The 23,535-nt window shown below is 33.1% G+C and overlaps 1 protein-coding gene across 2 annotated transcripts in view; it reads right to left on the bottom strand.

The window, feature by feature from the left end:
- Positions 1–23,535, bottom strand: part of NECAB1 (N-terminal EF-hand calcium binding protein 1) — a 207,292-nt gene that overhangs the window by 174,451 nt on the left and 9,306 nt on the right. For both annotated transcript variants that reach the window (XM_001368622.4, XM_056823335.1), the window contains exon 3: positions 2,444–2,552. In XM_001368622.4, coding sequence (XP_001368659.1) covers positions 2,444–2,552 — 109 coding nt within the window. The remainder of the gene's footprint in view (positions 1–2,443; positions 2,553–23,535) is intronic.

A 23,535-nucleotide genomic window follows, 5' to 3' on the forward strand; every position in this document is an offset into this window, starting at 1 on the left:
GTGGAGTGAAATTCTCTTATAGCTATCATTTCTTTGGGTGGAATATCATAAGTAGTACCAAAGACTTGGGAACTAATGTAACTAATGTAACTAACTAATAGTTAATCCACTCTATGAGATTCAGTATGTGTATATAAATATGTGTACATATATATTTAATGTATATACATACACTAATCATATATGCTGTTTCTTTTTTTTTTTAACCCTTACCTTCCATCTTGGAATCAATGTTGTGTACTGGTTCCAAGCCAGAAGAGTGGTAAGGGCTAGGCAATGGGAGTCAAGTGACTTGCCCAGGTTCACACAACTGGGGAGTGTCTGAGGTCAGATTTGAACCTAGGACCTCCTATCTCTAGGCCCTCTGAGCTACCCAGCTGCTCGCATATATGTTGTTTCAATGGTATCTGAATACTCAAATAAGCCCAGCTAAATCTAGATTTAGATTCCATTAGTTCTTTCTCTGGAGACAGCATTTTTCATCCCAAGTCTTTCAGGATTATTTTAGTTCATTGTGTTACTACAAATAGCCAAGTCATCCACATCATACAATATTGCTATTACTGTCTACAATGTTCTCCTAGTTCTGTGCACTTCACTTTGCATCATTTGATGTAAGTCTTTCCAGGCTTTTCTGAAATCATTGTATTTATTATTTCTTATAGCATAATAATGTTCATCACAATCATATACTACAAGTTGTTTGGCTGTTCCAAAAATGAATTTTTTTTGCTATCACAAAAAGAGCATCTAGAAATATTTTTGTACAAACAGATCCATTTAAAAAAATCTCTCTAGTAGTGCTATTGCTGGGTCAAAGTGCTTGCACATTCTCAATAGCAATTGTATAAGAATTTGTTGTTTCTTATGAGTTTGAATACATTCATTTACCAAAATTATTTGTTAAGCTAGTACATTTTGGACTGAATTGTATTCTTTGAAAATTAATTGATGGGTTGCTCCAAACTAGTGTGTCTATAGATCACTGACTGAAGAAAATTTTCTCAGCACTGTAATACATTCAAGTAGAAAGAAAGAAAACATTTGTTAAGCACCTGCTATATGCAAAGCATTATGCTAAGTAATCTAAAATATAATTGCATTTTATTCTTATACAACCCAAAAGGTAAGTACAAGTTATTATCTTTACAGTTGAAGACACTGAGGCAAAGGTTAAGTTACTTCTCAAGGCTCATATACCTAGATTTGAACAGATATTTCTGATTCCAGACCTAACACTCTATCGATCGTACCCCCAGCTGTCTATACAAAGCCAAATACTGAGTGATCCAGGAAGAAGAAATGTTGATGAAATTAAAAAGATTAATTTAAAATCATTCCCTCTTATAACAGATTTTCTATAATCAGTTTCTATCTCAAACAATATAATTATGTTTTAGATAATCAAGTGAATCAATAGAATAAAGGGAGAAGTATGTTTCACTTGGTCAGAAACCTAAATTCAAATCCTCACTCTGATGTTTACTTCTGGTATATTTATGGCCAAATTTAAATCATGAGGATTCATTTCCTCATTTCTAAGATGGAATAGTGATACAAGATAAGCCTACCTTACAGGATTGTTGCAAGGAGAATGCTTTGCAAACCTTAACACTATATATTGCTAGCTGTTATAAGAAACAAAACAAAACACATCTCTATATTATTCTTTTGGCCATTATTAGTATTTATTAGCATTATTAGAGCATAAATTGTGTAGAATAATTTTGGACTACTAAAATAAATAGCCTTAGAAACAAAGTGGAGGATATAGATAATCCTATCATGCAATTATATCCTATTATGCAATTGAGATAGTTTTTTTTTTTTTAAGATTGATGTTAGCAAGGACAGTTAGATAGCTCAGTAGATTGAGAGTTAGATGTATAGACAGGAGATTCTGGTTGAAATTGGACCTCAAACATTTCCTAGCTGTGGGACTCTGGGCAAGTCACTTAACCCCCATTATGTCTTCCTTTCCACTCTTCTTTCTTGGAACCCACAATCAGTATTAATTCCAAGATAAAAAGTAAGGATTTTTTAAAGTAATAAAGGCAAAAAAGTACCATTTTTATTTCACTTTACTAATCAGAGTTTGGTTCATGAAAAGTTTGTAAAGGAAATAAATTCAGACCAAAATGATGTCATCTGGTAATATTCTGTGCTTCTATTAATAACAAGGGTAAATGTGTTTAAATGTTAAGATCCTACTTTACAGTCTTTAAAGGAGGCATATTTTCAACTATACCTCAACCAAGGCAAGAAGATTACTGGCAGATATCTTTGTTTTCTTATTCAAAACAAGGTTTTCAAAGCCTTTCAAGCACCAAAAGTATGATTTTCTCAGTAACATAATTATAGGATTAAAACCAGCTGATCATAGCAAAATTCCTTCTTATTTGTATATTCATTTGCAAACTCCATTGATAAAAGGGCTCCTTACTTGGTATTGTGTGTATCAATGGTATGGAAGAGCTCACGCAATTCTTCCCCACTCAGAACACCATCTGCAAAATAGGCTTTGAATTCTTCAAAAGACAACTTCCCATCATCTGAAATGAAATAAACAAATACAAGGAAATTCAAATCAATTCAATAAACATTTATTAGGTGCCTTGCTACATACTTGGCACTGTAGTCAGTACTGGGTATAGAAAGATGAACAACCACTTGGGGCCTGACCTCAGGGAGCTTCCAGGCAAAGAAAAAAGGAAACAGATGTGAACAAATATGTTACTTTGTAGAATCTGATGGGGGGGCGGGGCAAGGACAGAGGCAAAGTCCACTACAGAAATGTGAAGGAGACATCAATTTTAGTTACTAGGATCAAAGAGGGCTTTGAGGAAGAGTTGCCACTTGAGTTAGATCTTAAAAGAGAAGTATTTCAGCTGGAAGTGACAAGTATGACTTCAAAGTATGTAGGCCAGCCTAAGAATTCATAGAGGCAGTAAAGGGAGGACAAAATCTGAGAACAGTTAGTACTCTAGTTTGGCTAGAATATAACATTTAAAAAAGAGGACAGTATAAAAAAAGCTTGGAAAAAAGAATTAGAGGCAGATTTCAAAATGTCTTAAGTATTAATTTTAAAAGTTTCTCTTTTATCTTAGACATTAGGAAGTCACTTAATTTCTATAACCTTGAACTAAAATGTAAAGTGTGTTCTATTGTATGTATGTGTAAACCACTTGGTACCCAATAATTTCCATAAAACCATATCCCCAAACTGCAAGGGCATATATTCAGTTTCCTTTATTTTGTGTATAGTTTTGAAGATTTAATGAGAAGCAACATCCCTGAGAACATCTGTGACAAGTATTTATTGTTGGTAAGACAAGCACTAGAAAGAACTTTGTATAGTGTTCTTTTGCTATTTTGGCATAATTTGGTGCTATGCTTCAGTGAGGCAATTTAATCCTTCCACTACACATGGCATAAAGGTTTAAGTAGTACCTGTCAATTATAATAACAACTCACATTTAGATAGCATTTTCCTGTTTCCAAAGCATTTTTATCAGATAGCAGGTGGCTAAATCTTCCCCCTCTCCTATTAACAACTTGAAGAAATGATACTTGAGGGTGTATATGCTGAGTGGAAGAATGAAGGAGATTCTTTTTTTCCTTTCTTTTTAAGTATTATTTACTTATTTCTTATTTCTTTTAAATTAATTATTTCATTTAAATTCATTACTTATTACTTATTTCATTTAAAAAGTTTGAATTCCAAATCTTTCCCTCATATCCCTCCCCCATCTATTGTGAAGGCAAAAAAATGTAATATGAGTTATTAATGTGAAATGGTACAAAACACAGTTCCATATTAGCCATGTTGCAAATGAAGTAAGAAAAATAAAGTAAAACAGTTGTTTCAATCTGCATTTAGATCCTTAAGTCTTTCTCTGGAAATAAATAGCATTTTTTTATCATGAATCTTGGAATTTCCTTGGATTATTGTATTGATCAGAATATCTAAGGCATTCACAATTGATCATATTGCATTGCTGTTAATGTGCACAATATTGTCCTAGTTCTGCTCATTTTACTTTGCATTGGTTCATATAATCCTTCCCAGGTTTTTCTAAAGCCATCCTACTTACCATTTCTTATAACTTAATAGCTGTGATCTTATAATACAACTTGTTCAACCATTCTCTGATTGATGGGCTTCCCCTCAGTTTTTAGTTCTTTGCCACCACAAAAAAAAAACAACAAAAACTGATATAAATATTTATGTGCAGATAGGTGCTTTCCTTTTTAAAAATTTCTTTGTAATACAGACCTAGAGTGCTATTCTTGGTCAAAGGATATGAATAGTTTTATAGTCTTTTGGACATAGTTTCAAAAGACTCTTGAGAATTGTTGGATCTATTAACATCTCTTCCAACTGGGCATTAGTGTTATATTTGCTCCAAGTCCCCTCCAACATTTGTCATTTTCTTTTTCTGTGATATTATTCATTCTGTTAGATATGAGGTAGTACCTCAGAATTGTTTTAATTTGCATTTCTCTAATCAATAATAATTAAGAGCATTTTCATATGACTATAGATAGCTTTGATTTTTTCTTCTAAAAACTGCCTGTTTATATTCTCTGACCATTCATCAATTATGGAATGATAAATTCTTATAAATTTGACTTAATACTCCATATATCTGAGAAATAAGGCCTTCACCAGAGAAATTTGCTATATATTTTCCCGTGGTTTCCTTCTAACCTTGATTGTATTGGTTTTGTTTGTGTAAAAATTTTTAAATTTGACGTGATCAAAATTATTCATTTTATATCCCATGATGTACTGTATCTCTGGTTTGGCCATGAATTCTTACATTATCCATATATCTGACAGGGAAAAAATATGTTCCCCTAATTTGCTTATGATTTCATGCTTTATTTTAAAATCATGTACCTATTTTGACCTTATCTTAATATACAATGTGAGATATTGGTCTATACTGCTTGTTCCAATTTCCCCAACAATTTTTGTCAAATACTGAGTTCTTATTCCAAAAAGCTGAGATATTTTAGGTTTATAAAACACTAGATTATGATAAATCATTTACTACTATTTATTAGATACCTACTCTATTCCATTGATCCATCACTTAATTTCTTAGCCAGTACCATATTTTTTTGATGATGACTACTTTGTAATACAGTTTGAAATTCGATATAACTAGGCCATTTCCTCCACATTTTTTTAAATTGAATTTCCTACTGTTCTTGATCTTTTGATCTTGATCATCTTCTAGATGAATTTTTTCATTTTTTCTAACTGTAAAATAATTTTTGTTAGTTTAATGGGTATGGCACTGAACAAATAAATGAGATATAATTGTCATTTTTATCACATTGGCTTAACCTATCCCTGAGCAATTAATATCCCTCTAATTGTTTAGCTCTGTATTTACTTGTGTGAAAAGGGCTTTGTAATTGTGTTCATGTAGGACTTGTTTATCTATTTTCCTAAACAGTTTATGTAGTACTGGAGTTAATTGTCCTTTAAATGTTTGGTAGAATTCACTTCTGAAACTTTCTGGCCTTGGAGGTTCTTTTTATGGAATTTTATTTATTTATTTATTTGTCTCCAGAAGCCTTTTCCCAGTATATCACAACCTCCTTCTGAGGAGAGGATCAGATGGGACCTTCAGCTTGAGAGACTGACTTGCTGCCTATAGCACCAAAGAGTCACTCGATTTTGGATTGGGCTTAGCTCCCACCTGAAGTGGATTGTCATTCCCCTGAGGATCTCCCACTCAGTCTGAAACTGCCAGCCTGGAATTCCCTTCAAGTTAGATTCTCATGGGAAAAGGGAATAAGTACAAACTTTGGGGTCTCCAACCTATAAACTAGTCCTGAAACTTAGGGTTCATCAGATCTCACTAGGCCACAAGTTTGGGATTCCTAGATTCCATGTTGACACCCCCTAAGTATTGCTTTGGATGTATCCCATATGTTTTGTTATGTTGTCTTATTGTTGTCATTGTCTTTATTGATAAATTATTGACTATTTCTATGATTTGTTCTATAATTTCCATGATTAATTGGAAATTAAACAGAAACAATGATTAATAATTTCTATTTAGTTTCTAAATAAATTTTAATCTTTGTTTCCATGTCCCTTTTTTGAATGTAATTTTATCATTTTATATTTCTGCTTTTCTGGATTTGGTTGTGAGATTTTTACACTCTAATACATTGTCAGTTTTTGTGAAGATGCCATGTATATATGACAAAATAGCCTCTTTCTATTACCATTCAGTTTTCTGCAGAGGTCTACTATACCTAACTTTTCTAAGATTATAGTCAATTCTTTAACTTCTTTCTTATTTATTTTATTATTACATTTATCTAATTCTGAGAGAGGAAAGTTGAGTTCCTCCACTAGTATAGTTTTACTGTCTATTTCCTCCTATAATTCATTTAATTTTTTTCTTTAAAAGTTTGGATGCTATGCCATTTGGTACAAATATGTTTAATGTAGATATTACTTCATTGGTTTTGTTGTTTTTCATTCATTTCAGTTGTTCATCTGACTCTTCACAATTGGAGGTCTTCTTGGAAAAAGATACTGCAGTAATTTATCATTTCTTTCTCCATCTCATTTTAAAGATGAGGAAACTGAGGTAAATAAAGTTAAGTGATTTGCCCAGATCACAAAGCTAATTAGTTTCTGAGGCCAAATTCCAACTAAGGTCTTCCTGACTCAAGGCCATATGCTCTACTTTTTAGTAAAATGCAGTTTCCCTGATTATCTTTTAATTAAACAATTAATATTAATTATCTCTTTAATTATTTCTCCTTTTGCATTATCTGAAATTATGTGTACTACCCCTGCCTTTTATAACCTCAGTTGAAGCATAAATTTTGCTTCAGTCCTTTATTTTTACTCTGTATATGTCCCTCTGTTTCAAGTGTGTTTCTTGCAAACAACATTTTTGGGGTTCTCCTTTCTAGTTCATTTTGCTATCCTTATGATGACTTCATCTCATTCACATTCATGGTTATGATTAGAAACTGTATATGTTCATCCATCCTATTTTTTCTTGTTTGTCCTTCTTTCTATCTCTTTTTACTCCATCCCTCCTCAAAAGTCTCTTTTGCTTTTGACCATTGCCTCCCTTAATTGGCCTTCCATTCTTTCAGCCCCTGCTCCCATTTAATGTCTTTCCTCTACTACTTCCCTGTTGGATAAGTTCTATGTCTATATTCAACTGTGCTTGTTATTCCTTCTTTCAAATAATTCGGATCAGAGTAAGGTTCAAGCATTGCCTACCAATCCTAATCCCCACCCCCTATTTCTCCCCTCTATTGCAAAAGCTCTTCCTTGTGTGTCTTTTTTATGTGAGATAATTATCTTCTTTTTTCCTCTCCCTTTCTCTTTGTCCCAGTGCATTCTTCTTCTTCACCCTTTAATTTTGTTTTGATATTATCTTATCATAATCAACTAATACCCATGCTTTCTGTCTGTGTGGTATATTCCTTCTAACTCCCACTAACATTAAAGCTCTTAGGAGTTACCAGTAGATATTCCTATAAAGGAAAATAGAGAGTTTGAATCTCATGATTTTTCCCATGTTTACCTTTTTTAGTTAGGTAAGATTCTTAAGGTTTTGCCTTTATTTCTTAAAGGACTCAATCTAAGTGGTTGTTCTTTTCTTGAGTTGGATTTATGTTACTAAATCATCATTCTCCAGAGCTGGAGAGTTTGAGGAGGAATGACAAGAAATTAGAGACAGATAAAACAAACACATTTTCCTTCTATAGTAGAAAAAAATTGGGCAAAGGCCTCATTTGGGGTATTTTGATTGATTTACATTGGGAATTGATCTTTAGGACTTATAATTCCTCGTTTGATATCTTTGCTTCATTTCCTCCTCATTTCAATATAACTATATTAATTAGGCAATAAAGGATAATTGAAATCAAAGTTAAAATTATATTTGTATAATGTAGAGCAGAGGATCTGATAAATTACTTTGTGTAGACCTATATGTAAATATGTTATCTCCCCTATTAGGATGTGAAAGCCCCTTTGAGGACAGGAACTATCTAGCTTTTGTCTTTTAATATCCAGTGCCTAGAATACTGCCTTGCTTAGTGAATGCTCTTTGAATGAATAAGTTTTAAGTTAATGAGAATTTTGTTGTTATATAAATGATATGTGTCTTTTTTCACAATATGTTGATCATGGAAGTATCTATTGCATGATGGCACAAATATGTTATATTACTTGCCAGTTCAGGGAGGGGGCAAAGAGGGATTGAAAGAATGGATCACAAAATTTCAGAAAATGATTATTAAAAGTTGTTTCTACAGAAAAATATAATAAAAAAGAAACATCCCCCCAATAAAACAAATACATTGATATGCTATCCAATAGTTGTATGTAATCATCAATGCCAGTAAATTTCTGTATAAATTTAGCTTCAGAGATCTAAGCTAGTTTGGCAAATTGTTGAGAAATAAACCAAGTAGACAGTGTCATCACTAAACTTTTCTTTAAAAAGTCTAGATTGACTTATTATATTTCATTCTGTATCTACACAGCACCAAAACCACCAGTTGAAAACTTAATCAATAAATAAAAGATTTATTATATGCCTACTGTGTGTTGAATACTGGATACAGAAAGAAAAATGAAATAAGAAAGAGAATTTGTAGATATGAAGGAAATAGATATAAGACAATTATGGGAGACAAGGTACTAGCTGGAGGCATGATTCAGGTTTTGTGTAGAAGGTGGTACTTGAGCTGAATCTTAAAGGAAACTGGAACTGGGATCCCAGGAGGTAAAGGTAAGGAGGAAATTGTCTAGGCATAAGGGACAACTAGTGTAAAGGCATGGAGTCAGAAGATGAAGCATCGTGTAGGTGGGACAATTAGAGGATGGGTTTGTTGACAAATTAAGATGGGTTCAGGTTATTACTATGAAGGATTTCAAATTCAGACAGAGAAACTTGTATTTGCTAGTTGAGACACTAGGGAGCCACTGGAGTTTAATGAGCATAGGAGTGACAGGTTTACAATTGTGTTATAGGGAAATAATTGCAGCAATTGTGTGCAGGATGGATATCTATAGAGCAAAATTTGAGACAGGAAACAATTAGGAGGTTAGTGAAATATTCTGCATGACAGATGATGAGGGCCTGAATTGTCTAGTAGTTGGGATAAGAACAGAAAAAAAGGAGACACATGTAAGAGGTATTATGGAGGCAATATAATGGAAACTTAATTTTTCTTGTTTATTATCCTATTTTTTGTTAACATTAGCATACACAAAACTAGATAATTGATTAAATGTGCCTTTTTCCTGAATGTCATATTTTCTGTAGTTATCATTGGACAATGGAATTATCACTTTTTTGTCACACAATTTCTCACAATTATCACATAATTTATTGCTGGCTCTGAAGTCAGAGGGCTTGAGTTTGCTCTTATATTTGCTTCTGACAATTGCAATCTGTGTGACCTTGGACAAGTTATTTAACCTCCTTAGGCCTCAGGTTCCTCAATTGCAAAACTGAGGGATTGGACTAAGAAGGTCTCTGAGGTCCCTTTCAGCTCTAGACCTGTGATCTTGTGAATCTATGTGACATATCCAGCCTTGGGTGAGTAACCTTTCCACTAATTCAATTTGATTCAAGGGTTTTGATTGCCATGAACTCATACTAAATTCTCTTGCCATATTCTTCCATTTCTGGTTTGCATATCTATACATGCTGCTTCTAATTGAATAAAAAGAGACTTTTAGATAAATCTGGAAGAGGCATAGGTCAAATAGAGGAAAAAATTAAAAATTTGTATCTATTAAAACACAAGAAAAAACAATCCTTTTCTTTGGAACTGTAAAAAAATAATTATTGTAACAAATTTAAGAGAGAAATGTTATTTTAGTAGTAAGCCATTAATGGGGGCTCAGGTTAGCTGCTATTTTAGCAGAGAATGAACACCCTGGGGAGGAGTCTGGGCTCTGTGACACTACTTTGTAATCACTCTTAAGTTATTTCAGTAACAAAAGATACATAGTTTTCAATAAAAGTAAAGGCTAACCAGTGCTCAGGAGTTGGGGGGAGGAAGGGGTTAGAGGAATTTTTTCTGTGATTGGGAAAGAAAGACCTTGACTTTGAATCCTGCTGACATGGAATATATAAAGACCTGCCTTTAAGACCACGGGATCCCTAAACGTTCTCACATCAGGATGCCATACTTTTTCAACAATTTCTTTTTCATCAGTTTCAAGAATTTCAACAATTCTTTCCCTATAGAGATGCTTTTGATTTTTTTTTTCATCAGAATGGGATTTTTAAAAAAAATAAAAAACACTAGATTTTAGAACAGGAAGAAAAAGGGACAGTGAAGATGGACTTTTGTCTTCCTTTGGATTGCCAATCCTTAGAACAGTGCCTTGTACATGGTACATTCTTCATAAATCCTTGTTAACTGTCTGACCTCCTAGTGGAATTTTACATTAATGATATAGCTGTGGATTATTTATTAAAAATATTTATTTCATGGGGCAACTGGGTAGCTTACTGAATTGTGTACTAAGCTTAGAGACAGGAGATCCTGGGTTCAACTGTGACCTCAGACAATTCCTAGCTGTGTGACCCTGGGAAAGTCACTTAACCTCCATTGCCTATCCCTTACTACTCTTCTGCCTTGGAACCAAGGCACTGTATTGATTCTAAGATGGAAAGTAAGGAATTTAATAAATGAATAAATAAAAATTATTTCTTTCAGATTCAACTCTGGTCATGTTTTTCCTGTGTACAGCATCATGAAATCTTGATTGAAACCATAATTTAATAACAAAATACCGTGATGGTTAACTTGCTACAGGATAGAGTATTATCTTTGATAATAATAATAGAGCAAAGGCTTTTGGATTTCTTATCTTTCAAATTGTCAATGAATAAATATTTAATAAGCACTTTCACATATCTGGCACTGTTCTAGAGACAGAGGATAAAGAGACCAAAATGAGACTTGCTTCTTAAGGAACTTACATTTGTTTGTGGGAGAAAAGATAGATATACATATATATGTATATTTTGAAAATCTTCAAACTAAATATAATTTAATTTAGGGAATAGAGGTCTTAGCAATTGGGGGATTCAGGAAAGACTTCATTTGTTATTAGAGCTTTTAGCCCATAGGACTTTTCTTCTCCTATTCTTTACTCCAATTATCCTTGCCTTATCCTCCAAACAATATCTAATTTCAAAGAAACGTAGAATCTTAGAATATTAGGAGGAGGAGGAAAGAAAATATTTATTATTTAAAACATTTATTTGTTTTTTTAGTAACAAGTCTAAGACAGAAAGCAAGGGCTAGGCAATTGAGGTAAAGTGACTTTCCCAGGGGCACACAGCTAGGATGTCTGAGGGCACATTTGAACCCAGGTCCTACTGACTCCAGGCCTGGTGCTCAATCCACTGTGCTACCTTCCTGCTCCTGGAACAAGTATTTAAGTTCCTATTATTTGCTAGGCACTGTGATGAATTATTTACACATATTTTCTTATGATCTTCACAATATTTCTTTTGATCTTCACAATAACCCTATTTGGTAGGTGCTATTTTATCCCCATTTTACAAGTGAGGAAATTAAAGCAGACAAGTTTCAGATGTAGTAAGTGTCCAAGAACAGAATTAATTCAGGTCTTTCTGACTCCAGGTCTAGTTCATTATCCACAGCAACTATCTAGTTACCTATATTTATATGATTTCTTCACCATGTGCTTCATTGTCTCATAAAAAGATGTAAATATTTATTTTTATAAATATTTTTCAAAGAATAATAATAATAATAATTTCTTTTCAAAGAATGAAATTGCTGTTTAAATATCATAGTTTAATTTCTCTTTCATTTTGTATTATCACAAATATTAGAGCAGTAATCTCTAATGGAAGCTATTTGAGCAATAATCTCAGTGGGAGGTTTAAGTTTCTAATAGTTATCTTCTTAGTAAGCATTCTAATGGATTGTCCTTTTTAAAAACACTGGCTTCCCTTTAATGTATATTTTTTTATCATTTTGAATACTTAAAATACTATCATTTATCTAGATCATAATGCTAACATTTTATTATCTTTAAAATATTAATATTAACCAAGTATGAAATACAGAACCTCAGAAATCATTTATTTCATAGCATCACTGAGTAACATGCAGAACATTGATTTTGTCCTTTGTCTTTATTGGGGAATATTTTAAGGCTTTGTTGAGAAGGCTTGCTATTGTTCCAATGGTAGCTTATAATGCCAAAACCTAAGGTGAGGTGTGAAATGGGAAATTAAGATGAGGGAATGGGAAGCCCCAGTGTTGGCTCAGACGGGGGAGTGGGTAGACAATCATGAGAGGAAGGCCTGATGAGATATGGGGGCAAAAGCCATGCCAATATACTAATACAGAAAAGTTGGGATGCTAAAGAATTTGCAATACTATGGTGAAAAGATGATTCAGGAAGTGAAAAGTTCTGAGTTACAGTTGTACTTTTACTCTAATCAAATACTTTGGGAATATGTAGTGAAGTATAGTTTCTATTCAAATCAAGGTTAACAGAGGTATAGAATTGCCATTATTAATTCTGTTATCTAAACTTAAGTCATTTGTGCTGATGTGTAGTTATTGTTCAGTCATATTTGAATCTTCACAACCCCATTTGGGGGTTTTCTTAGAAGAGATACTAGAGTGGTTTGCCATTCCTTCTCCAGCTCACTTTACAGATGAAGAAACTGAGGCAAACACAGTAAAATAACTTGCTCTGGGTCACATGGCTAGTGTAGAAGTAGAGGCCACTTTGACCTCAGACTCATCTTCCTGACTATGCCTGGCACTCTATCCATTGCACTACCCACTTGCCCTTTGCACTGATGTAGTTTAAGGGTATCAGAATAAAGTGAGTATAGACTATATTCACAGTCCATGCCCAGCCTGAAGAAAACAAAACAAACATTGAAGGTATACCCAAGCTTTATCAAAAAGAATTTGCATAGATAATCATTTTATAAGGGTTTATGAGGCCATTTTCCCACAGTTTTTAAAGAAGGAAGGATTATTGTAATAACCTGCTGATTGGTACTACTGCCACATGTCTTCCCATTCTAGTCTATTCTCTTTGCAGGTGCCAACAGTATCTTAAAATGCAAATCTGACCATGTTATCCCTCCACCTCTGTTCTATAAATTCCAGTGGCGCCCTGTCATCTCCAGAATAATGCATACATTTTCTGATTGGCAAGTAAAGCCCTTTGTAATTTATGCATCATGAGGGTGAGAAGGCTTTCAGATCTTACTCTATCTCCCTTCATGTGCTCTGCTTTGGAAGCCTTGCTGTTCCTTCTAGAAAATATTCTATGTCTGGCCTCTGAACATTTTCTTCATGCCTGGAATGTTCTCCATCATTTCTATCTCCTGGCTTTTTCTAGTCTCAGCTAAAATCCCATCTCCTGCAGGAAGCTTTTTCTGATCCCATTAATTCTAATGCCCTTTCTCTGTTGATTAGCTCCAACCTATTCCATACTACACCATCCATCTGCCTTTAATTATATAGGTTTTATCAGATAGTTAAATGCCTTGAATAGAATCTGGGATGGGGAGGCAGGAAGATCTGACTTTGAATCTTGCCTCAGACATACTTACTAGCTGTATAATGCTAAGGACATCATTTAACCTCTACCAGTCTCAGTATCCTAATCTGAAAATAAAAATAAAAATGGATGGATAGTGGTTGTGAGGATCAAATGAACTAACATATCATATACAAAGTTACAAAGTATTTTGCAACATTAAAGTGCTTTGCAAACAAACAGGCTTCAAAAGATTAAATGAAATGCTAATGATCACACAACTAGTAAATAAAAAAAAGTAGAGTTCAAACCAAGAGCTTGTGATCACAATATACTTGCTTCTTCTACTGTACTTGTCTTTTGTGATGTCCCTTTGCCTTTTTTTCATCCTAGCCTTAGGAGTTCCTTTTTTAAGTCCACATAGCAGGAGTTGCTCAAGGTGGAAAGAGTCACCACCAAAGAAGGATTAAGCATGAATGTGATATACTAAAGGACAAAGAAAACTTTGACCTAGAGGATACCTCCTAGTGAATAGACTTCTCTCACAATATCTTTTCTTTGGATTAGGATATGGAGAATTTTCTGCTTATTTGCTTGCTATAATTTGTCCAAGATGTTACCCCCGAGAGAACCATGAGTCTACCGTTATGCAGGGCAATATAGAGGAATATCTACTCTTTCTTACTAAACATTTTCTGTGCTAATGCAGAGACTTCAGTTTTTGAGAAGGCCATTAAGAGAGTATAATTTTTTTTTTTGGACGCATCAACCCAGAATAACCAGATGATGCAATCCAGAGAGCATGATGGGTATTGAGTCAGGAAGATCTGAGTTCAAATTTAGTTTCAAATACTTACTAGCTGTCTGACCATGGACAAGTCCCTTTTTTTTGCCTCTTTTTGCCTCAGTTTATTCTACTGTAATATTGAGATAATAATAGTACCTACCTCTCAGAGTTGGTGTGAAGATCAAATGAGATGAGACTTAAAAGGGTTTAACAAAGTACCTAGCACATATTAGGTACTTAATATTTCCTTCTTTTTTGAAAAACAAAACTGATCATTATTGATTGTTATATGTCCTGCTTACTCACACTGAAAAAAATCCAGGTCAACCATGACTACTTAAATTTTGGGGTGCAAATTAAGATTCAGAACTCAAAAAAAGTCCCCAGAAAATCTAGGATAAAATCTTCCTTAAATGATTAACATTTATGACAGGATTAATATAACAAAAATGAAAATGCTAGCAGAGTTAATTTACAGAAATAATGATTCGTTAACCAAACTGTGAAATGAATATTTTGCCAAGTAAGATACAAAAATAATAAAAATGTATTTGAGGATTTATCATATCAAGAGATATAATGAAAAATATAAGAATGAAAGGGGTACAACCTTTCTATATCTCAAACTATATGTTAGCAATCATTAAAACACAAGTTATAAAATAGAGAAGAATATCAGTGGAACAGACATGACAAGGAAAAATCAGAGATAGCTAAACTCAATAACTTAATCATCATTTAACCTAAAAACATGTGACCTAAGAAATAATACCATAATTAATATGAATTTCTAGGAAAATTGGAAGCAGCCTTTCAGAATTTGGTTTAAACCAATATCTTATAATTAATAAGCATCTATCATGTGAATTTAAAGATTGAGCCATAAAAAAGAAAAGTAGATCATATACTTATTACAGATATAAGTAGTAAATGAATTCTTAACCAAACAAGGGACAGAGGCATTTACAAAAGCCAATCAGATATCCCAAAATGTTACAAAGCTCCTTTTACCCTCATATTTTAATACATAAGCAATATATAATATATTATTTCAACTCCATTAGTTCTTGAGCATATTCATGGGGCACTGGGGAACAAATCTGGATATGAGTTTCCTGTTTATCTCCTTTAAGGTTGATTAGGGAAGCTATGTAAAGCTAACAATTTTCACAGTTTTCTACTTTGGGCAGAAAAGCAACACTTTTGGAGTGTGAAAACTAATTTTGCATTTTGAAAAAACATTAAGGGTAAAAAAAGAAAATGTTTTCTCTTTTCTCTGAAAATATTTTTTGTTTGACTTTTTGGAAGCCAATTTTACTGTCAGAATTTGTGTTTATGTGTTTTTTTTTCTTTTCCATTTTGTGCTGATGACAAATTACTTTTCAGAAAGATTCTTATCATGATTTCATTTCTTGGTAAACATATGCTTTATATTGGTTGTGTCTGTGATTTGATAGCCTGCTGGAAGGGCAGGAACAGCATAAGTTTAACCAGTACCATTCAAATAGTGCTAGGAAAGATGTTTCAGAAGCTCATAATCACTTTATCCCAATTCTGGTCCATTCTCTTTCTTAGTAAGACCAGACATACTATGGATCCAGATAAATGCCCATCAATAAATATTTATTAAGCACCTGCTATGTGCTAGACACTGTGTTAATACATACCTTGCAATGTAAACAAAAGCAGAGAAGACTAAACATCAGGTAGCATTTTTATTATACTATTTTCAGTCTAATCCAGTATCTCTCCTGTACACATTCCTCTGGCTTCTATCACAACCTGTATTCTTTCTCTCTATCCTATGCCGTTGCATTTTCTCACACTGACCAAATGTATCAAACCACATATGCTAGATACTTTCAAGCTCTCTGGGATCCTTAGATGTTTTTGTAGAATTGTTAGTGCAATAAACCACTTCATATATCAGTTAATATCCACAATAATGGAGTTTCAAAGTAAATGTAACCCATAGTAAATAGTACATTGTCTGTAGATCTCTCTGCCTCCCAAACTCAAACTGCCTCAATTTTTCATTGCTATGGTTCACTATTAAATTCTCTTGTGTGATAAATTATGAGTCCCTAAGTTTTCTTAATTCTCACAAACAACATGTTGATGACTTGAAAGAGCAAAGAATTGTGAGATACACATCTTTTAATGTATTGCTGAATCTTATTTTCTAGGTTCAATCCATTAACTTTCATCTAATTCAAGGATTTATGAAAATTTATTGGGCTTAGATTTTTCAGACAGTTATATCACTTTACTTCTAAGCTACAGCTGATCATGGACTCACAGATTTCAGATAGGACCTTAAACATTTGTTAAACTATCCGTTTGCTTCCAAGACAAATATTTAATAATGATTTTGGCCTCTTCCTATCTATAATTTTAATATATAATTGGCAAATTATTGTTGAAGAATATTATCAGTTTATCCATGCAAGAGTAAAAAGTAAAGAGTACACTTTTATCATCAAAATGGCCTTAAAATTCTCAAATACAAAGGCAACTCTTTTACAATTCAATCATTTTATCATAGGTGACCAAAATGATCATGAGTAAAACATTTTAATTGGAAAAATTAATTCTTCTGGATTACAATAGGATAATATGCATATTGCTGCTTAAGGATTTTTATGCCTTGTGGAGAGAAGAACTGAGTCATTCTCCAATGGCTATATTATGAAGAAAGTAGTCAGCACCATGGCCAGCATTAATCTGGAAGATGTTGACTAATTCAGCACTGAGGTAATGGATAGCATGAAAACACTGTAATGACTTGAGCTATTTAAGTAAGAAGCCCAGTTACTAGTCCTGATGAATTTAAGTTGCTTTAGCTTGCTGACTTTTGTTCATTTAAAGAGTATAGATGAGTCACTGGGAAAATAGGATGTATAGCAGTTGGATGGAGGGCTTGGGAAAAGCACATTGTCTAGGTAATCTGCAGTAAAATTTTCCTGCTCTGAATGTGTTTCTCTTCTGCATTGTGATAACCTTCAGGGAACTATGTGGAAGTTATAGTCATACCTATGTATCCTTCTAGAAGATGTCTAATGAGTCATGTAAACAATGTCTCCACATGATGAGGAATCAGTATTTGGAGAGATTTTGATTCTGGGATGAGATTTCTGAGAAATAGGTTCAATTGCATGTCTGATAACTTTTGAAATGCTTAAGAAATTTTTATGGCTAAGGAAAAAATAAATTGTACCTGAATATTCTTGGTTTCAAAGGATGAATTTTTAAAACATATTTTGATATACTAAAAGTTCTTAAGAATAGAAACCATTATTTAAATAAATAAATCTTTACCATCACTCAAAGAATCAGTTCAGTTTATAGATTATCTATAGTTTGTTGACCATAGATGACCAAAGACATTAGCATTGAAGAAAGAATCCAGATAAACAAATCATTAATGTGAAATATTTCATTTAATGTATGATACAAGAATATGTTTATGTATTATATATAATGTATAATTATAATAATGTATAATTAATAATTCTATGGATTCTATTTTCTTTCCCATGACCTGACCTTTTATGATAATATATTCTCCAGCAATTTTATAAATGCATATATCACTTCAAAATCGAAACAAAAAAGCCACTGTTCAGGTATCCTCTACAGATAACTAAAGGCACTTTAATATATATTTATGTTTCCCTAGCTTGTAATATAAAGAAGATAAACAAAAATAACATTACTATAACTAATTATTAGTGATAGTTTTTACCTCTTCAATACAGTAGTTTTTTCCCCCATGTCACATAATTTTTAAAACCAACTTTATATTTAAATTACCTAAACATACTATATATGTCTTTTAGATCCTTTTATTTTTTATAACAAATTATTCTACCCACAAGTAATTTAGGCATTGATATTAGGCATTGATCTGTAGCAAAATGATTGAATCTTCATAATAATTATTTATTTGCCAATCCAGAAAACTTTGAATGCATGGTATGGATGTAGATTTTTTTCATGTTTCTGTAGATTTGTTTAAATTGTGAAATCAACTATCTTTTTTGCTTCCAATTGCCAGAATGTGGTAAAGTTTATGAAAATATTTTAAGTGTGAATGTATTGCTTTTTAAAGAGCCCAAACTTGACCTCTCAGGCTATGTACTAGATTAGAAAAAAAAAAAACTGCAGGGTTTCTAGAGATCACAAACTCTGCACTTGAATATTTAAAGAGGAGAAAATGATCCAGTTGTTTAAAATTAAAAAGTGGCTATCATGAATATTTACACATTGTTTTATTTCTAGTTTCCAAAGAATTCAATAAACTAATTTAATTATGCTTAATTTTTCTGTATTAAGGCAGTTCCCCACCACACCACCCTACCTCACCTCTTCTCATATTCTTTAATCCTCAGGAATTCAAGCTCTGTGTTCATAGAATGAATAGATAGCAGATGAAAATTGAAGAATAAACAAAGAGATAAAATAGAAGAGGGCAGATGGGTGGTAAGAAGTACTATAGAAATGTACATGATCTAATACCAAGAAATGACACCAGTAAAGTCAATAAAAATGTTTAAACCAGAAGTCAAGATACCTGAAGGTTGATCATAGTCAAGTCACTTAAACTCAATGAGTCTTAGATTCTTTATCTATAAAATAGAGATAATAATACCTAAGGTAAATATTTCACAGTTTTATTATAATGGTTAAATGAAACAATACACATAAACCACTTTGAAAGCCTGAGAGTACTATATAAACTTAATTATTTTTTGTTCTAGCTATCATTAACTTGCCCTGTGCAAAAATAGGCAAGTCTCCTAATATCTGTGAGTAGATGGAATACTGAGCCTAAAATCATTTAAGATTAATATTCCTGAGTTCAAATCTGGCTTGAGGTTCTTACTAACTGGGTGATAACTCTATGTGTCTCAATTTCCTTGTCTGTAAAATGAGCTGGAGAAGGAAATGGAAAACTACTCCAGTATCTTTCCCAAGAAAATGGTGTCATGAAGTATTAGATATGACTGAAAAACAACCAAATAACAAAACTATATTACTTGCCTTACAAAGAGTTGTGAGTTGGGTAAACTATCAAAGTGTATTGGGAACATAGAATAATACATTTTGAGACAGTAAAGATCTAAGTCTTCATGCACTGCGATCATGATCATGATCATGATTGTCACTTCACTCTTCCCATCTAATACTCATTAGATAGAGTTTTAGCCAAGTCACTGTGCTGTTTTTATTCTTTTATGTTTATTGTGTGGTTGTATGAATGGATAAAATAATGAATTCTTGTAATTGAAGGTGTTGGGATCAATCAAACATATTTATTAATTACACTTTCTCAATGTATCAGACATTGTGTTAAACTTTGGGAATATAATGAAAAGCATAAATAGACCGTGCTACAAGGATATCACATTTTACAGGGGTAGGGTGCGTGAAGGAGGGAAAATCACACAAATACCTAAGAAAATATAAGATCTATGCAGTGTAAATGGGAGGTAATATCAAGAGGAAAGGCACTAGTAGTTGAGGGTGCTACTGATGTGAAAGGTTGGAATTGAGTACAGAATTTAAGAAAAGCAGGGAAACTAAGAAATACAAATACGAATGGAGAATATTCTTATGGAGTATAGTTAATACAAAGGCATGGGGACAGTAAATGGAGTGTCATGTGATAGAAACAGCAAATAAGTCAGTGTAGCTAGATCTTAGAATGTATGGAGAAAGCTAAAGTATAAAAAGACTAGAAAAGCATGAACAGCCTAGGCTGAGAAGGACTTTCAGAGAGAGTCTTGTATATTCTACTAAAAATAATAAGAAACTGGAGTTTATTGAGTAGGACATTGACATCATCTGACTTTGTTGCTGTTGTTCAGTCATTTTTCAGTCATATCCACCTCTTCATGAGCCCATTTGGAGTTTTCTTGGCAAAGATACTGGAATGTTTGCCATTTCCTTCTCCAGCTCATTTTATAGATGAAAAAACTGATGCAAGAGTGCTCAGGGTCACACAGATACCAACTGTCTGAGTCTAAATTTGAACTCAGAAAGATGAGTTTTCTTCACTCCAGGCTTGGCATTCTATCCACTGAAACACTTATCTTGTCCTATCATCAGTCTTAGGTTTTAGAAAAATCACTTAAGCAGTTAAAAGAAAGGTGAATTGGTGTGGTGAGGAAATAAGGCAGTAAGATCAGTTAGAAGACTTGTTCAGGCAAGAGATAATAAAAGCCTTAAACACAGGTTCTCTCCATCATTCATTTTAAGTTACAATACTTTGTTTTTATATTTTTATTATATATATAATATATATTACTTTGTTTTTTAAATCACTTTTTGAGTATACTTTCACCTTTCTACCTAGTGATCTCTCTGATCTTTTCCGTCATAAAATACATAAAAGGGAAAAAATAATAAGATAGAGGGAATAAATCAGCAAAATAATCCAATGTCAAACATTACAAGCCTAGCAGCATGTAAAGTATTTCACATCCCCACATACCTCCATGTATTCAACAAAGTTTTCTCATCTCATCAGATGTACTGTCTATATAACTATTCAGTGTTAATTTTAGTTTTGTTGTTTTTTCTATTTATTTGTTGTAATTATTGTGTGTACTATTTTCCTATATCAGTTTTCTTCTCTGCATTACGTTATATATTTTCTCAAGCCTCTCTGAACTTCTTATACTCATAATGACTATTACATTCACAATACAACGTGCAATTCATTTATTCATTCTAAATTGATGAGCACCTATTATTTTGTTGCCAGTTTTTCTACTTCTCAAAAATGTTTCTTTGGCATATGTGTGACTCTTCTTTCTATCTTTGTCTTCTTTAGTATATAAGCTCAGCAGTAAGATATTTCCCCCATCTACCTTCTCAACTCCTACTTCTGGGACACCAAACATTACTTGAGGAAGTGATGAAGCCATGCAGATTGGGTCCACCACAAATTCATGTCTCCCTTTATCATCCCCACAGGGATGCTTTCTTTATTGTTTAAACCCTTATCTTCCATCTTAGAATTGTTACCATCTTAGAATTGTTCCAAGGTAGAAGATCAGTAAGAACAAAGTCATCAGACTTAACTAACTTGCTCTGGGTCACACAGATAGGAAGTATATGGGGTCATATTTGAACCCAGAACCTCCTAGAGTTGTTTCTAAACTTCTCCTTCTTTTTACAAATTCTACCTTACACCACTATGCTTTCTCTCAGCAAGTTATGCCAGAACCTACTTACTGAAAATTAGGCCATTGACCCTAGGTTCTGATATTTTTTCCCGCATACTTCAAAATTTTCTCTCCTCTTTCACACCAGTCTGAGAGGATAAAGTAGTCCACTTCTATGCCAAAATAATTCCATCCATTTGCATCCTTGATCACATTCATTCCTATTTTTTGTCATTCTCTTTTCTTCCATTTCCTTTTAATTTCTTACTTTCTATCCCTTCATATTTTATCTTCAGTTTTTCTATATTTGCTGACTTCATCCCCTATGTAATATACTCAGACCTTCCATATACTTAACATTTTCTCCTCATTACCATCATCTCATAATGTTGTTCTATACATATATTTATTTTCTCTAACACTATTAATAATAATTACTAAACCTATATATCCAGTAAATCTATTCACTCTATTCTAATCCCACATCACTGCTGCTTACTGTTCATCTCTTGGTTATAAGCATCCCAAGCATTGTATACCCAAAACAGAACTCATCTTCCCACTCTCTGTCCTCTCCCAATGTCGCAATTTCATTTTTTCAAATTATTTTACATTTTATTAAGTAAAAATTCCTTGATAAATAGATTATCATTTTTGTTCTATCAAATAAAAGCCAATGCCCCAATTTCTATTGAGGGCGTTGCCATCCTATAATTCATCAAAGTTCAAAATTTTAGAATTTTCTCTGAATTCTCCTTCTCCCTCAGCTACAACATCTAGTCAGCTGTAAAACTCTTGCCCTTTTTACCCCCAAATATCTATCATATCTATTTTCTCTTTTCTAATGATGCAACAACTACCCATGTTCAAATCCACATCATCCCTTTCTCAAACTATTGCCATACTGGTTTTTCTTCTAGACTTTCCATACTCTAAAGTCTCCCTTGAAAAACCTGACAAAATAATCTTTCCAGTTCATAGGTTTTGATCATTTCCTTGCTCAAAAATTTTCTGTAGTTCCCAAATATCTTTGGAAAAAAAAGATAATCTCCTCAGTCTAGCTTCTAAGGCTCTAGCTTGCCTTCTCAGACTGATTTCACATTTACTCTCCTTCATATTTTCCAATTAAACTGAACTACTGCTACTAATTTTAAGCTATTAGACTTTTGTCTAACTAAACATACTAGCTTTACAAGAAGCCTTTCCAAATCCACTTATCTTAAAATGTTCTGACGCAACTCAAAATTTCCAGAAAACATTTGGATCTCCCTTTTGCCCTTCCATGTGTTATATACACATACATATATGTATAACATTTCTGCTTACCTCCACATAGGACATGAGTTCCTTGAAGGTTATCAGCTGGGTTTTATTTATCATTGGCTCACTCACATAGTACACAATTGATGTTTAAAAACTGTGCTGAATCAAATTCAGTTAAGGTACTATCTATTCTTTAAAAAAACAAATTAACTGGGGGGTGCAGCTGGGTATCTCAGTGGATTGAGAGCCAGGCCTAGAGATGGGAGGTCCTAGGTTCAAATCTGACCTCAGACACTTCCCAGCTGTGTGACCCTGGGCAAGTCACTTGACCCCCATTGCCTAGCCCTTACCACTCTTCTGCCTTGGAACCAATACACAGTATTGATTCCAAGATGGAAGTTAAGGGGTTTTTTTTTGGTAAAAAGAAATTAACTTTGTGTGGGATAATGTTATTGGAAATCATCAGTATTTAACTCTGCTATGTGAATTAGTTCATCACATTTCAAAAATTTTTGAAACTGTCTCTCATACCCCACTGTCCTTGAGAGGATAAAAAAGGTATGGGATTAATGGTCATGTTTAGATTGACCTGGACCTGGTTGAATTACAAGATATAAGGAACAGTCATTAATGGAGAGAGATTAAATTGGAAAAATATCCCTCTACGATGACCCAGATATCTCTGCTTGACTCTATGCTGTTTAACATTTTTATAAAAGTGGCAATATGATAGATTGCATAGAAAG

The sequence above is a fragment of the Monodelphis domestica genome, chromosome 3, assembly GCF_027887165.1.
Source record: "Monodelphis domestica isolate mMonDom1 chromosome 3, mMonDom1.pri, whole genome shotgun sequence".
In the NCBI taxonomy this organism is placed as follows: Eukaryota; Metazoa; Chordata; class Mammalia; order Didelphimorphia; family Didelphidae; genus Monodelphis; species Monodelphis domestica.